General features: G+C 32.1%; 1 protein-coding gene and 1 long non-coding RNA gene across 5 annotated transcripts in view; one reads left to right on the top strand and one right to left on the bottom strand.

Annotated features, from left to right (window-relative positions):
* LOC140624413 (uncharacterized) overlaps positions 1–14,111 on the bottom strand; it is an 84,068-nt gene that overhangs the window by 5,843 nt on the left and 64,114 nt on the right. The gene's annotated exons all lie outside the window — the stretch shown is intronic.
* AGPS (alkylglycerone phosphate synthase) overlaps positions 1–14,111 on the top strand; it is a 134,284-nt gene that overhangs the window by 89,526 nt on the left and 30,647 nt on the right. For all 4 annotated transcript variants that reach the window (XM_072811258.1, XM_072811256.1, XM_072811257.1 and 1 more), the window contains exons 13-16: positions 1,590–1,666; positions 3,719–3,831; positions 10,023–10,092; positions 12,104–12,165. In XM_072811258.1, coding sequence (XP_072667359.1) covers positions 1,590–1,666; positions 3,719–3,831; positions 10,023–10,092; positions 12,104–12,165 — 322 coding nt within the window. The remainder of the gene's footprint in view (positions 1–1,589; positions 1,667–3,718; positions 3,832–10,022; positions 10,093–12,103; positions 12,166–14,111) is intronic.

The raw sequence follows: 14,111 nt of genomic DNA, 5'->3' as shown, positions 1-14,111 counted from the left end.
AAAAGCATTTTTAATAGGGTACAGTAAAAGAAGAAAAGTTTCCCAAACATATGATCCAGGAACTCAAAAAGATTGCTAGGTTGGTCTCTATCTAATCTGTCCTTCATTTTAGTTGTTTTGTTCAGTTATAGGATGGATATCTAACTCTTAACCTCTGATTAAGACTTCTGTTACTTGGTCTTCATTGTCATGGTTTCCTATTGTAATCGGTAAAAATGTAGTAAGTATCAGAGATTCCAATTCTAACTTAAAAAAGATGAATGGAAAAAAAAGACTACAAGTTATAGTCTTTTCCTCCCAAGAAATCTCCCCCATTCCTCCCAAAGAAACTTTTTTGCTGTTTGCACCTATCTTAAGGGATCTATGCTTTCAAACATAACCTGGGCAGCCCAGGTGGCTCAGCGGTTTGGCGCCACCTTCAGCCCAGGGCGTGATCCTGGAGACCCAGGATCAAGTCCCATGTTGGGCTTCCTGCAGCTTGCTTCTCCGTCTGCCTGTGCCTCTCTCTCTCTCTCTCTCTCTCTCTCATGAATAAATAAATAAAATCTTAAAAACAAAACAAAACCCCAAAATCTTGAAGCTGTTTTAAAAAAATTAAATGTTTATTTGGAGATAATTTCAGATTTACTAGAGACTTAAAATTCTTTATAAAAATTCTATGTAAATGGTATGCCCCATTTTTCTGAATTGGGCTATAGTACTAAAGCCAGATGTATGACTCTTAATCTAACAGTCATGGGAGTTAAGAAGTTGCTACTCTGACAACAATGAGAAAACAGTAAAAGACTTTCACTCAATTAAACTCAATCCGCAGGCAAAGATGTTAATTTAACAGACTCTGAGACACCGTTTATGTTATTTTGGCAATTCTAACTCTCTGGGTGTGATTAAGGAAGCAATTACTAGTTCTGTGCCAAGAATTCTGGAAGAATTAAGAATTAATTAAGAAACAACCTTAAACTTGGCATTGACTGCGTATTTGGTTATAGTTCTCAATAGTTTCTGCATAATTAAAAAAATAAAAGTAAACTCAGCCACCATTGAGTGTTCTTAATGAAATAAAAATTAATGAAGTGATTTTACTATGTGTAAACTATACTATTGAAAGATAACCTGAACTATATGTAGTATTAGTTACATATAGTAATTTGAATTAAAAAAGTAACGAGAGGTTTCGTAAACAAAAAGTTGTGACTTTTGAAAGAAGATAAAGTTAAAAGATGTAGATCTTAATATCAATGTTATATATAAAACATAGGATTTAAAAAATTAGAGACAAAAAACATTCACTTTTTTTAGGATACTAAATTAAACTAGCCTTTTAATCTTTTGAAAAAAGAAAACTTGGGGTGCCTGGGTGGCTCAGTTGGTTAAGCGTCTGCCTTCTGCCTTCAGCTCAGGTCATAATCCCAGGATCCTAGGATAGAGCCCCATGTTGGGCTCCCTGCTCAGCGGGGAACCTGCTTGTCCCTTTCCCTCTGCCTGCTGCTCCCCTTGCTTGTGCTCTCTCTCTCTCTCTCAAATAAATAAAATCTTAAAAAAAAACAGAATTTGCTATTAATTTAAATTATGAACTTTTTTCTTCTTAGGTCATGCCCTTAAACCTCAGGTTTCCTCTATCTTCACATCATTTTTGGATGGCTTAAAGAAGTTTTATATTACAAAGGTAAGAATTTTTGTAAAATGCTAAAATTTTAAAGCTTATGATACTAGTTTTGTTTCCTGCCTTCTCTTCTCTCACACATACCTACTAAGATGTATTTTCATGGTGCTGTGTACATTTCTTAATTATTATTTTTCATGTTGGAATAAATACTTTATCAAGTCAATCAGTTATGCATTTAATATCAGAAATTTTAATTTTTTTTCCAGATTTGAAGTTCCTAAAAATAACATGGCATTAAACAGTTTCATGCATGTAAGATTTTTTACAGTTTGATTTTTTTTTTAATAATATCTATATCTAGTGAAATAAGAGTATGGATTTTTAAAAAAATTTTCATTGCTGAATTCCTTTCCTAAAGGTTTATGCCAGCTTGTACTCCCTCTAGGGACACACAGGTGCTATTTCTTTGTTGCATCCTTGTTGTGGCATGTGGGAGTTGTGTTCTGTTATGTTTTAAATGTTGTGAATCTGGGGGAGAAAGTAGTACTTTATTTTAGTTAATGTTTCTCATTGAAATTCCAGTGAGACCCATCATTTCCCTGTATTTCCTAGATACGGTTTTTATGTGCATTAGTTGAGTATGTTTTTTTTTTTTTGCCAGGGGTGGCAGTTTCTTGGTTTTTTTCCTTGGGGCTTTGCTGTGTACCCTTTGAGTAATGGAATTATTAGATGTCTTTGTCATAAATGTTGTGAATAATTTTTTGAGTCAGGTGACTCCCTTTTTAAGAGTTTTTCTTTTTGGTGCAAAAGTTTCAAAATTTTATATCTTTTCCTATAATTATTTAATCACTTCTAAGCTGGGACTATTTCTTCTCTCTCTTGCTTTTTTTGTTAAATAGGAATTTTAAAGTTTTTATCTTTATTACTATTTGAATGCATTTCAATTTTATGATGTGAGATAAAGCTTTAAATTAATCTTCACTTTTTGCTCCCCCAGTTGCTAACCAGTTGTGACAGCACCTTTAACTAACTAATCCCTGCTTTTCTTACATGGATTTGCCATGTCTAAGACATCTTATTGTTTACTTACTCAAGAAGTAGATTCCATTTTAATGTATCAAATACTGTATGATCTCTCTTATATGTGCAATCTAGAAAAAAAAACTTTAAAAAACACAAAAAAACTAAGCTCATAGATACAGAGAACAGACTGGTGATTGCCAGAGGCAGGGAGAAGAAGGTGAACTTTTTTTGTTTTCAGGGGTTGAGGCATAGAAGGAGAGGATGAACTGTTTTTGTTTTGTTTTGTTTTGTTTTTAGTTTAAATAAATTGAATTCTAAAAAGGTATCACATTTTTAAAAATAAATTTTGTTCTTGAAAATTTAAATGGATTTAATTGCTATCAGTCTAGTTCTTGGCTTTTTTTTTAGAATTTTCCTTGTTTTTCATCACAACTTACCTGTTTATTAACCTAGAAAAATTTTAGAAACTCTTCACCATTTTGGGAAGTCCATTAAGGTTTCTATCAGAATTGGAATGAACCTGTATATTAATTTGAGCAAGAATTGACAGGCTTATATACTTAGTTGAGGCATTCTAGAACATAGGTCTTTATAATCTATTTTTAGAAATGTTTTCCTAATGAGATTATATATTTCCTTTTATGATTATTTTTATTTTAGATGTAAGATCTCCTTTGAAAATATTATTAAATAAGTTATTGTTGGCATCTAAGGATGCTGTTATTTTTTACTTTTTTCTCATTCTACATCTTGATGCTAATTCATTATATTCTATCATTTAGTGTTTTTATTTGCTTCTTTATTGCAGTTATAATTCTTACAAGTTATTTGTTGTATTACTTGCCAATATGTCATTACAATTGACACCATGGCATACTTTGAAATTAAGTATTTTTCTATAGTTTTGTTATATTGTAACAACCTGAATATATGCATTAAACATTCTTTTTGATTCATATGTAAAATTCCAAAGCTTAAATTTTGAAGAGTTGGTATGTTTGAGCCAGATCAGAAGGGAAAAAAGAGTACAATGTATTTTGATATACTATTTTATAGGATAAGACTTATCTGTAATAATTTTTTTTGTAGTTTAAAGGATTTGATCCAAATCAGCTAACTGTTGCTACATTACTGTTTGAGGGGGACCGTGAGAAGGTTCTTCAACATGAAAAACAAGTGTATGACATCGCTGCAAAATTTGGGTATGGCTTTAAAGTTCATAATGCCAAGAGAATGTTAATCTAAAATTCTGGTATCTGCAAGCAGTTGTTAATGTACCCTTTAAAGTATTAAATTTGTAGCAATATATAATTGTCAACTTAAAATGTTGTGTTGATTTACTTCCAAAATTTGTGATCCTATTTATGATATATTAAATATTATATTTTTCCATTGATGCTAATTATAAAATTAGCTTTTGTTGTGCTAGAGTAAAATACTAAAAAAATCCGTAGTCCTTTTATTTAGTGGTAATTGTATAAAACATGTTATTAGTATGTTTTTAAAAGGAAGTTTTTTAAACAAAAGAATTTGATAAATTATCTGTACTCCACCCCTTGTCACTTACTGTTTTGTGCTGGTATAAAGAAACAGAAAACATTTCACATCTATAACCAACTGAATAATGATTGGGTGGTTTCTTTCTTTCTGCTTGATGGATTATGAGATTGATTGATGAGAACCATAGTGAAAATGCCATTTATCAGGACTACATTTTTTTCCTTTCCTTTCTAAGTACATAAACTAAGTTTCCTGGATACCAGTTTCCTTTATTTATTTCAGAGCTTAAAATATTATACATTATGCTTAATCTGAGTTTTTTGTAAATACTTACATCAATTTCCCTTTTTTGCTATTTATGAGAACAAATGAGCATTTAATTTGTAGCCTTGTGTTTCTTGTGTTTTAGAATGCCCCACTTTTTATGTATTTTTCTCACCTATGGTAGTCAGCCCTTTGTTTTTAGGATTTTCTGAATTTAGTGTTAAAATGCAGAATTCTTAGGCAAAGATCTAATCTTGGACTTAATTTTTAGTTTACTTTTGTACTGTTTTTGAGTATTGCAAATTTTCAGTTTTATTCTTACCTTATTCTGAAATTGGCAAGTGGAATTTAATTTCTTTAGTAAAAGATGAAATTCACTAATCTTTGACTTTTCCTCTTTCACAGTATCTTTGGAATTATTGATTTTTTAAACTAAATTAGTTAAGAATAATTGTGCTATAAAAATTCACTTACTAAGAGGCTTAGAGTTCAGGTTAATTTCTAAATTTATTTTTGAAATGTACATGTACCTGTTTTTTGGTTTCTAAATTATGTGGAGTTTATATAATTTGATTTTTAAACTTTTGATTTTAAAGATTTTATTTATTTATTGATGAGAGACACGGAGAGGCAGAGACATGGACAGAAGGAAAAGCAGGCTCCCTGCAGGAGCTTGATGTGGGACTTGATCCTGGACTCCGGGATCAATTTTAAACTTTTTTCGTAAAATCCATAGTATTAGAAACAATTAAGGAGATTTAGATTAAAGTCTTTTATATTTAAATTAAATCTTTTAATTCTGTTCTAACCTTAAATATACACATGCATAGAAATCTCAACTTTGTAGTATCTTTATTGTAATTACAATCCAGAGTAGCCAGCAAAATCACTAGTAATTAGTAATGTGCTACATTTCCTATTGGATTGGGGTAAGATGATGGCAAAATGCCTTTTTATGTGAAGTAAGACATAATTTTTATAGGGCCTGACCTGTCTTTTCTTGGGTATCACTGCTGATGCCTGGTATATACTAGATGATTGAATATTTGTTGAAAGAGTTGAAACTGAGTATTTTTCCCTGACATTTTTTATTCTATTTCATTTATGCCTAACTGCTATGCTACCCTTAAAACTCTGTATTTTAACCTTTAGGTATTTATCAGAGCCATTTTGTCAGTTTTAAGTTGAGCCACCAACTGTCATAAACTCTCTTGTCACGTAATTCGTCTTGTTTTTCCCGTGTAATTCTAGTCATTTACAACTTAAAAGAATGAACTTCCTTAAGATGAATCCAAGTCTTTTTAGATACTGATACCGAAGCCCAAGAACTATTGATTTAATTGAAGCGATTTGTTTTTAATATCAAATTCATCCATTAAAATAGGTTATAGTAAGTGAGATACCTAAGCAAGGGCAAAGCCTTAAAACTCAGACTCTGATTGGAGTCTCATTTTTGTGCTATTATAATTTTGTACTTATTAGTTATGTTATAATTAATTTCTTAATGTACGTTCACCCTGGCTTCCTTCATTTGGATGCATAGATCTTCAGTATTAACAATCCAGGCTGTCATTGGGGAGAGTACTTAGGACTTTTTTTTTCCTTAGGACTATTTTGATTTTGATTTGATTTGATTTGATACTTGGAAATATCTTCATACGGTTTTCTAGCAGAAGTTCTGGTTCTCCTGATACTTCTTTTTAGGCACGAATTCTTTGTTCTAATCACTGAAAGATTCAGGGATATTTTTCTTGCTTACGATGCCACTTGGCCAACCCTTGCTCCCCAATGAATGATTTCTTCTTCTGCATAACTAAAAAGCGCCACTGATTTTCTTTCTGCTAAAGTTTCATAAGTTAGTTTAGCTCATGTATTTTATTTTGAAATAGGGCATTATTCATCTGACCTTTATTTTCTATTCTTTTGTTTTACCCTTTGAATTGGCTTTGAATTGTTTTGAATGAAGTACTCTGAACAGTTTAGAACATTTTTATGTGTACCATAGCCATTTTTCCTCCTTGCCTTCCACCCTCACCTAATACTGTTAAATACTGTTGAACACATGTGATCCAATGGAACATAATTGGCAAATGTTGAATAATCATACTTTGGTTATTTATCTATGTTTACTAGTAATATACTTTAACTTTTCTAAGAGTTAATGAGAATTAATATTCCTTGTCATCAGTCATGACAGATGTATTGACATTTACCATAGAACTTAAGGTAATGTGTTATTGTTATTTTTAAAGTGTATGCTTAAATTGTTTAATGTAATTTAACATGAGAGTGATTAGGTTCACCAGATGGCTCTTTTATATAAGAAGATTGTCTCTCATTCCTCTTTCATTAGTCTTCCCAGTGTTTTCTTATGAAACAGGTTTGAATTTAAGAAACTTGTTAATTGAGGTTTGAAATTTGTGGAGGGCAAGCAGGAAGTAGGGGATGGATATTGCTAATTTACCATAAAGTAGTTTGAATCTTAGTATACTTTTTTGGAGTGGCTGCTGTGCCCTACTATTGTTTATATATTGTATTTTTAAGATAATCCTGTCTATAAGATTGAGTTCTGAAAGCTTAAAAAAAAGAGGAGAGATCTAAGTAACAAAAAGCTAAATTTGCAGGGAAATCTATGATTCAGAAAAGCAAGCCCAGAATGTCTTTTCTTCTCCTTTGGGGTTTATGAATTTAGCATGGACGTCGATTTCTTCTTGTTTTGGATAAGAAAATGCATGTTTCTGTGTGATTTGTCACACTGAATTCCAAAGTGGAGCAGATCTCCCCACTCCTGCCCCTGCCAGATGTTAGAAGAGGATCTAAAGAAAAATAGCTTGACATAGGACTGCAAAGGACTTTTTCTCATACTCTTATAAGAGACAAGTCTACTTAATGTCCTTACCTTTTATTTCTCACCAAATACCCACTTAGAATGTGCCTTCTCAAGGATTTCCAGCATAGATCTCTTGCACTGTTTTCTAGTCTTCACTGTCCTTTCTTTCTGCCACGAGGCCCAGGATTAATTGTTCCTGTTTCCTAGCTCAGCAATGTCTTTTCTTTCTTGGACTCAGTGTGTGGCTCTGCTTCTTTTCTACCTGAGGTATAGACTCAGATATTTTCCTTCACACACTTACCACAGCAATTTTCTGACTAGTTTCCTTTGTATTTTGGAACTTTACTTGACTCCCTACCCCTAACCTCAAATCCATATATATCCAACTCAGAATTCTATTATTTCTTCTTACTTTTCTTTTTTTTTTCCCAAGATTTTATTTATTTATTCATGAGACACACACACACACACACAGAGAGAGATAGGCAGAGGGAGAAGCAGGCTCCATGCAGGGAGCCCAACGTGGGACTTGATCCCAGGTCTCCCAAGATCACGCCCCAGGCCGAAGGCGGCACCAAATCGTTGAGCCACTGGAGCTGCCCTCTTTTTACTTTTCACTCTTAACTGCTTAACCTAAGTTCTGTCTTCTTTGCTTATTAGCATTTAGTAATACAAACAATCCCCTATTTCATTTCATTGTACCCCATCCCCAAGTGGTTCTAGACTAGAGTTGCTTCTATCAAGTGTTTGCCACTTCTTTGGGTGATACTAATTTGCATATATGCAGCTGTATTTTTTTTTTTATTGGTGTTGAATTTACCAACATACAGAATAACCCCCAGTGCCCGTCACCCAATCACTCCCACCCCCCGCCCTCCTCCCCTTCCACCACCCCTAGTTCGTTTCCCAGAGTTAGCAGTCTTTACGTTCTGTCTCCCTTTCTGATATTTCCCACACATTTCTTCTCCCTTCCCTTATATTCCCTTTCACTATTATTTATATTCCCCACATGAATGAGAACATATAATGTTTGTCCTTCTCCGACTGACTGACTTCACTCAGCATAATACCCTCCAGTTCCGTCCACGTTGAAGCAAATGGTGGGTATTTGTCATTTCTAATAGCTGAGTAATATTCCATTGTATACATAAACCACATCTTCTTTATCCACTCATCTTTCGATGGACACCGAGGCTCCTTCCACAGTTTGGCTGTTGTGGCCATTGCTGCTATAAACATCAGGGTGCAGCTGTAATTCTAAGTCAGGAAATCTGATTTGGCTCTTACATCCTAGCCTAAAATTGCCTTACAGTATTTGTATAGCACAAGGGTACATCTATGCTGTATTATTTACTTACTGCTAAATCCAAGCAAAACTTCAGGGGAAGAAACAACTTAACTATAAGATATTAATTGAAGCAATAAGAAAATTGATTCTTTGGGAGGGGGCTCAAATAACAGAGGCCCAACGTCATAGACAACACAATGGTTAAGGGCTCAACGTCCTGAGACCAAGGAGGTACAATTATGGTATTAAGCAGAGAGACAAAGAAGTTCATCATCTATTACGACCCAAGAAAGAAAATCTACTTTTCTTTCTATCTGGTTTTATTGAGGGATTTTTTTCATGGGTACTTTAATAAGAGTTTGTGGTTAAGTTTTCTTTAGTTGACTAAGAATAGTTAAAATTAAATTTCTGCCTGATGATGGAAACAAGCAAATTTAAAAGCTCTTTACTGAAGGTAGTAGAAATCAATAATCGTTCATAGTCTTTTAAAATAAGAATGACTTTCACAAAGCAGAGAACTTGGTCTGAATTATATACTATATGGGATTAGTTCTAACTAGATCACCAAATACAATTTCTGTGGATAAAAACTACTTTCAAATTGAAATGGGTAGTTCATAATAAAACCTTACCTGTTGTCTTGTAATTGTCTATATGTTGTTTCATAAACTTTAATATTTCTGTGTAGGTATGTTTTATCTCTCATTTAAGTTATAAGTTTCATAAAATAAACTCTATGTCTAATACTTTTTTTTTTGTCTAATACTTTCTATTCTGTGTACACAAGTATTCAAGAAACTTCTTAGTATTTGGAAGATGTAGTCAATCATACATCTTTATATGTGAATAAGACTATAATACATGAATATATGGATAAGAATATATGAAAGTATTTTAGGTATCTTGTTATGTTTGTAAAGTTTATTCAAATTTATTTAAGCTTATTTCTCATGGCTAACTCTCTGTTCTTTTGTCAGTAATGGGTAGAAGTAATTGAGGTCATATGAGTCCGTTTTATTAGTTTGATAGATGAAAGTTTAAAATTAATGACCAAACTGAAATATTAAAAGTGTTTTTCGATTTTTTTTATCCAAACTTATTCTTTTGATAGCTCTTTGATACATTTATGATAAATTAGATTAAAATAAAAATGAGATGCAGTATAATATAGTTTGTTAATCTGTTAAGCAGTTATCTTGGGGTGTCATAGTAGTTTGGTTAGTTTTATATATATATATATATATATATATATATATATATATATACTTTTTTTTTTTTTTAAGATTTTATCCATTTATTTATGAGAGAAACATAGAGGGAGGCAGAGACATAGGCAGAGGGAGAAACAGGCTCCCTGCAGGGAGCCCAGTGCAGGACTTGATCCTCAGACCTTGGGATCATGCCCTGGGTGGAAGGCAGATGCTCCACCACTTAGCCACCCAGGCATCTCAGTTTTATGTATTTTTAATAAATATATATGATATATATTAACAGTTTGTTCTTTATTTCAGTGGGTTGGCAGCTGGAGAAGACAATGGACAGAGAGGTTATTTGCTGACCTATGTCATTGCATACATTCGAGTAAGTTATCTCGTATTTCCCTTGTCAGTTTATGTTGTAGACCATACTTTTTCTAGTTTGAGTGAATAAAATTATTTTCTTAAATTTTAACCTAGTATAATGTAACACATCATTTCACATGAATATAGGACTAACTACAAATCTTCAGAAGTCCAATTAAATCTTCCATATGTAATTTTTGAGGAATTTAAAGATTATTTAGGTCACTCTGATTCATAATCTGCTTTAGAGATTCATAATCTTTCTTTCACTCTTTAAAAATTGGTATTTAACTTGATTCCAAGTAGTAATTAGTTCATTGGTGATGATTGCTATAGAGAATAATTCTAAATAAAATAACTTGTATTTGAGCTCTAAAATTTTTCTAATTACAGATTTTCTATTTGTGAGAAACTTTATTAGTCATGTTAACCACAAGAGTCTACTATACTTATCAATATGAAAGTATTCTTTCAAAAGTTTATGGATTCATTTCTTTTGTTTTGTTTTTCTACTTTGGCTATAGTAAACACAAGTTTCTTAATTGTTTTCTGCTATTGTTAGGATTACATTTGAAGGGGCTTATTTTAAAAGGTCATTTCTCAGGTATCATACTGAGAATTTAACTTTCCAAAATACTGAATTTTCTAAATATTCACTCAGAAATTGTTCTGAAGGAAATACTTAACGTAAACTTATATAAAATTTGTTTTTACTTCTGTAAGAAAGCTTGGATTGTGTCTCATTTTTAAAATAATTTAATCCCTAGGTAAGATCTAAATTTTAGGTTGCAGTGAATTTGAAGCATGTACGTTTTCTTGAGCATCCCATTTCCCCATGCAGATAAGGAAAATTACATTTATTGCTTGTGCATTGTGTTAGAAATTGTGATTAAGAGATTTACGATTAAGATTTTCACGATTGTGAAAAGTAATAGACTGTTACTACCCCAACCTCTTTCATAGTAAGCGATTTATATATACACAAATTTTTGTTTTTTGGTCATTTTCTCCAAGTATATTGACCATTTTCCCATAATACTAAATTCAGAATTCTAGAAAATGAGATGTAACTGTAACAAGTAACAGACACTGTTAAAACTGAGTCAGAAGTAATTTTGAGATTTGGGGGCAGGGTGATTATTTTTTTATCTTTTTATTTTCTCAGTGTTTAATACTTTTGTCAGTAAGTATATGCTTATTGCATAAATGAATGCATAAGAGAAGAGCCAGATATTTTAGATCAGTAATTTGGGGAATTTTTCCTGTCAACCAGTGGTAGAGTTGAAGTGATTCATTTTACTAGAAGTGAAAACATGTATTAATTTTTCTATTTATAAAATTTCCTTTCCTATCTTTGCAATTCTATTGTAGCTTATGAATTGCTCTTTCTAGTTTTGATATTAAAACAGAATTGTATTCTGTGTAAAGAAATTTGTATTATAAGTTACTTACCAAATAAGAATTGTAGCGTGTGTTAGAAGATATACTCCTAGCTTCCAGATATCTTGTCTCATTTAGTTAGTACAAAGAATGGCACTATATTTTTTAAATTTGCTTTTAAAGAAAAGTTGATTTTAGGAAAGAGAGATACCTTCCTCCCTTAACATCCTTCCCCCCACTTCTCTATGGCCCTGGTCCTTCCAACCTGATGAACATTTTTTAGTGTTGTTTAATTTGCTGTTTAGGCTACTAAAAAAATCTGTTCTAGTATGCTCTACATGTACATAGACAGTTCTTAGATAAAGTCTTTGTTCCTTAAAGAAATATTTAAGTTCCTACCATGTGTCAGGCATACTATCTGGGGCCAAGGATACAGAAAACAATACAGATAAAGTTCCTGTCCTTCTGGAGGTTATATAGCTCATTCGCAGGGCCACTTTCCACTGTTTTTATGGAGTGGGGAGTAAAGAACAGTGGAAGTTAAGTTAGAAACATGTAATACTAACAATTATTATGAAATAGTAGCAGTATTACAATAATATTGATTCTTCTGCATCTATTTCTTGATTTTTGTATATATGTTTTAACAGGACTTGGGTTTGGAATACTACATATTAGGAGAGTCTTTCGAGACTTCTGCTCCGTGGGACAGGTAAAATATAATAAAATGCCTGATATTATTCAAATATGCTATAGGAGTTGCTGAAATAATGTATCTTTGTGCATGAATATATAAATTTTTAAATTTTTATAAAGAAACACTTTTATTTAAGTTAATATCTTTGGAGCACCTAGGTGGCTCCAGTCAGTTAAACATCCAACTCTTGATTTCGGTTCAGGTCATGATCTCTGAGTCGTGAGATTGAGCTCCAAATTGGCTCCTTGCTCAGCAGAGAGTCTGCTTGAGATTCTCCCTTTCTCTCTGTGTTCTCTCTCTTTCTCTAAAATAAATAAATAAATCTTAAAAAATTAATATCTCATCAGAATGACATATTTGCAAGCCCCCTCCCCTTTTTTTGGTTTGAGGCAGAATTATCTAAATTCAATAGAAGGAAGATATTACTGAAGTCTACATTTTAAAGAATCTTTTTGGGCACTTAAGCAAGTTTCACTAGCTTTGATTTAGATTCTTAAGTACTTTATATGCAGAATGTTCTCTAAAAAGTTCAAAATTATAAAACCAGTGTTAACCTTCTTTTGTAATGTATGATTCAGTTTTGATATTTGTATGAGTATTAAATAAGATCTTCTATTTCAGTGATTTCTAAAAGAAATGCAACTTAAGATATTATGTACAACTTCTATGTTTACATTACACACGCACATACAAATATTGGTTAGGGAATTGATAATAAACACTGATGAAATGTGAAGTAGTTTTATTAAAAATGAACTTTTGAGTAAACTCATTCAGTAATAAAAATTCTTTTTCTTTTTTTCTAAGATTTTACTTATTTATTCATGACAGACACAGAGAGAGAAGCAGAGACATAAAGGGAGAAGCAGGCTCTTCACAGGGAGCCCGATGGCCCTGAGCCGAAGGCAGACGCTCAACCCCTGATCCATCCAGTCATCCCAGTATAAAAATTCTTAAGGAAACTGTTAGTACATTTTTATTCGAGGCCTTACATTTTTCTTTTTCTTTTTTTTTTGTTTTTGTTTTTGTTTTTTTTTTTTTTTGCTTTTTCTTTATAAAATATATGAACTATTTTAAATCTATAATAAATTATATAAGATATAACAAATCCCCATGAATCTACCTCTTAGATATTACTTATCTTAATATAAGTTCTACCCTAAGCTCTTTTTTCCCCACTCTCCCAGAAAACTTTACTTTTCTGCATTCATTCTTTATCTACTATGTGTTATAACTTTTGGTGCATGGACGTTCATATTCCATGCCTTGTAAAACAGTAATCAACTTTATAGTATCTATCTGTTATTCATGAGTTTTGTTGCTGTATTTTAACCAGGAGATAAATCTTGTAACTAAAAAAAAATCAACTTATTGACAGAAAAAAAAAAACAACTTACTGACATCTGAACTTTTTAACAGCAAATATCATTTGGTAGCTGTTCATAGTTGTCTCAAAGATCATTTGTCTTTTATACTCTTCCTTGCCAGGGAAGGTAGGTTAGTCTAGTGTTAACTTCAGTATTATGAATTTTTTCATCAGTTACTGTTAATTGATGATTGGCATTTGCCTTTTTATTCTTGCAGCTATGGAAGCTAATCAATCACATATGTCTTTTCACTTTTTAAATATTTTTCTTGTGTGTTCTTACATATTTATTGGACTCACAATATCTGTTTTATACAGGCTTATGTATTTGGTTTGTTTTCATTTAAAACCACTTCACCATAAATTAATTAATTAATTAATTAATTAATTAATTAATTAAAAAATAAAACCACTTCATCAGGGACGCCTGGGTCACTCAGCAGTTGAGCATCTGCCTTCAGCTCAGGGCATGTTCCTGGAGTTCAGGGATCAAGTCCCACATTGGGTTCCCTGGAGGGAGCCTGCTTCTCCCTCTGCCTGTGTCTCTGCCTTTCTCTCGGTGTCTGTCATGAGTAAATAAATAAAATCTTAAAAA

The sequence above is a fragment of the Canis lupus genome, chromosome 34 (genome assembly GCF_048164855.1).
Source record: "Canis lupus baileyi chromosome 34, mCanLup2.hap1, whole genome shotgun sequence".
Lineage (NCBI taxonomy): Eukaryota > Metazoa > Chordata > Mammalia > Carnivora > Canidae > Canis > Canis lupus.
This window is presented reverse-complemented; position numbering and strand designations above follow the sequence as displayed.